Raw genomic sequence first — 2529 nt, forward strand, 5'->3', positions numbered from 1 at the left:
AATAATGCTGGTAGATATTTATTTTATAATACCTACATATAGTATTGATAATGTTTGTGCCACATGTTATCGATATTCAAGCATACATTCACATAATAATTGAAGAATAATTATTTTATTTTGATTATAACATTTCCTCAATGTACACATTCTATATTGCTTAAAAAAAAAATAATTTTAGTAATAATAGTTATATCCAATATATATGTGTCTAATATAAAAGTTAAGATATCGAGGAGATATTGCAATTTACTTATCAAATGAATATTTGATTTATAATATCTACATAATACAACATTAAATATATTGCTGAAATAAATTATTTTAAATATACAATATATAAACAATTTTGGTTCATAAGACATACATACAATATACAAGAGATATTAAAAAATTTTATAGGAAGTTAATTGATACATTTCACACAAAAGTTAATGGTTGAGAAAACGCTTGACCACAGATATCACATTTGAATGGGTTTTCCCCGCTGTGTGTCCTTGTATGCACTGTTAAATTTGTTGATCGAAAAAAATTCTTAATTACAGATATCGCATATGAATGGCTATTATCCGGTGTGTGTCTTTTTGTGTCTTTTTAAAGATTGTAAATGAGAATACGCTCGACCACAGATATCACATTTGAATGGTTTTTCTCCGGTGTGTGTCATCGTATGCGATGTTAAATGTGTTGATTGAGTAAACGCTCGACCACAGATATCACATTTGTATGGTTTTTCTCCGATGTGTGACATCGTGTGACTTTTTAATCTTTGTGAATGAGAAAACCTTTGACCACAGATATCACACTTGAATGGTTTTTCTCCTGTGTGTGACCTTGTGTGTGTTTTTAAAGATTGTAAGAGAGAAAACGCTCGACCACAGATACCACATTTGAATGGTTTTTCTCCGGTGTGTGTCCTTGTATGCCTTGTTAAATTTTGTGATTGAGAAAATGCTTTACCACAGATACCACATTTGAATGGTTTTTCTCCGGTGTGTGTCCTTGTATGCGCTTTTAAAGTTGATAATTGAGAAAACGCTTGATCACAGATACCACATTTGAATGGTTTTTCTCCGGTGTGTCTCCTTGTATGCGCTGTTAAAGTTGATGAATGAGATAACGCTTGACCACAGATATCACATATGAATGGCTTTTTTCCGGTGTGCAATTTCAAGGTTTGTTTTAAATACTTATTATTTTTTTTTGTGCTATTGTAGAGGTCTTTTCCAGAATGAAGTAGTACGTGTTTTTTTAAACGTGATTTATTATAAAATGATTTATCGCAAATGTAACAAAAAAATTTTTTTTCTCTTAAGTTTTTCTTTAGTTTTGCCTTGTCGCAAATTCATCCGATTAAGAAATTCCGAAGTATGGTTTTCGTTAAAATTTTCTTCTTCAAATTTAAAATGGACATTTTTTTCGATTTTAATTTCTGTAACAATTGTGTTTTCTTCAGTTCTACTCAAAGTTCTGGAAAAAAAGAGGTATTTTAAAAATTATAAACTATGTTAAATAAAGAAAATAATTATAAAAATATATTATGAAGATTATAATAATAAACTAGAAGATTATGTGTTTCACTCATAAACCAATTTCCATATTCAACATTTATCAAACCTACTAAAACGGTATAAGTTGTAACATTTAATATTTATTTAACTCACTAGGATTCATTATTATTAAACATTGAAAATCAAAATTGATTAGTACCTAAATTAAATTAGTAAAAAAATATTTCACTTTAACAATTCCAATAATTCTTTAAGGGGCCCGCGCGCGACCTGTTTTTTTGCTCCAAAATATGCCTTACAGGAAAAACTCTCACACCTCGTAGAGTGATCAGATTTTGATAATTTTTTTTTTGTTAGAAAGAGGAAAACTTCTTACAGGGCGCATTGAACTTTGATTTAAAATATTCTATTTACGAGTTCTATAATAAGAATTTGAATTTTACAAATTTTTACATGTTTTTAATTCTTAATTCTTTTTTGTTTTTAGCATTGTAATCAAAAATCAAAGTTCAATCTGCCCTGTAAAAAATTGTCCTCTTTCTAACAAAAAAAAAAAAATATCGAAATCCGACAATTCTATAAAGCTTGTAGTATTAGGTGACTATGTATATAAATAAAATAGTAATCATAATTGTAATGTAGGCCAGGGAAGCAAATGTGCTGAGACATTTAAATTGTAAACTAGATATAAGGCAAAAAGTAGAGTAAGAGGAGGCAGTCGCGGTATGTCAATACTGCGATACGTTTGATTATTAATTTTTGTGTTTGTTTATATAAATAATAAAAAGTGTTTCCGACCTGCAAAATTATATGTTTTGTTTGAGTAGCCACACAATTCTAAGTATACCTCTTTAATCTTATCTGTAACCGGTTAATTTATGGTTTTTGAAGATTGAAAGTCTAAACAGTAAAGGTAGCGATATCGACGTCTAGAGAGCTAAACTGTAACTGGTTAATTTATGGTATTTTGGTAACTCTAGTGTCGATAGAGGTATATCACTGAAAAGTGCATATACGA

The 2529-nt window shown here is 29.0% G+C and overlaps 1 protein-coding gene across 1 annotated transcript; it reads right to left on the reverse strand.

Annotated features, from left to right (window-relative positions):
• Nucleotides 1–395: 395 nt before the first annotated feature.
• On the reverse strand, nt 396–1342 carry LOC115033215 (zinc finger protein 239-like; the record flags this gene model as incomplete). Its single annotated transcript, XM_029485405.1, has 1 exon — nt 396–1342. A coding segment is annotated over one exon (777 nt), but the record flags the coding sequence as incomplete, so codon positions are not given.
• Between the last annotated feature and the right edge of the window lie 1187 nt (nt 1343–2529).

Source organism: Acyrthosiphon pisum, chromosome X (assembly GCF_005508785.2).
Source record: "Acyrthosiphon pisum isolate AL4f chromosome X, pea_aphid_22Mar2018_4r6ur, whole genome shotgun sequence".
NCBI classification, from domain to species: Eukaryota; Metazoa; Arthropoda; class Insecta; order Hemiptera; family Aphididae; genus Acyrthosiphon; species Acyrthosiphon pisum.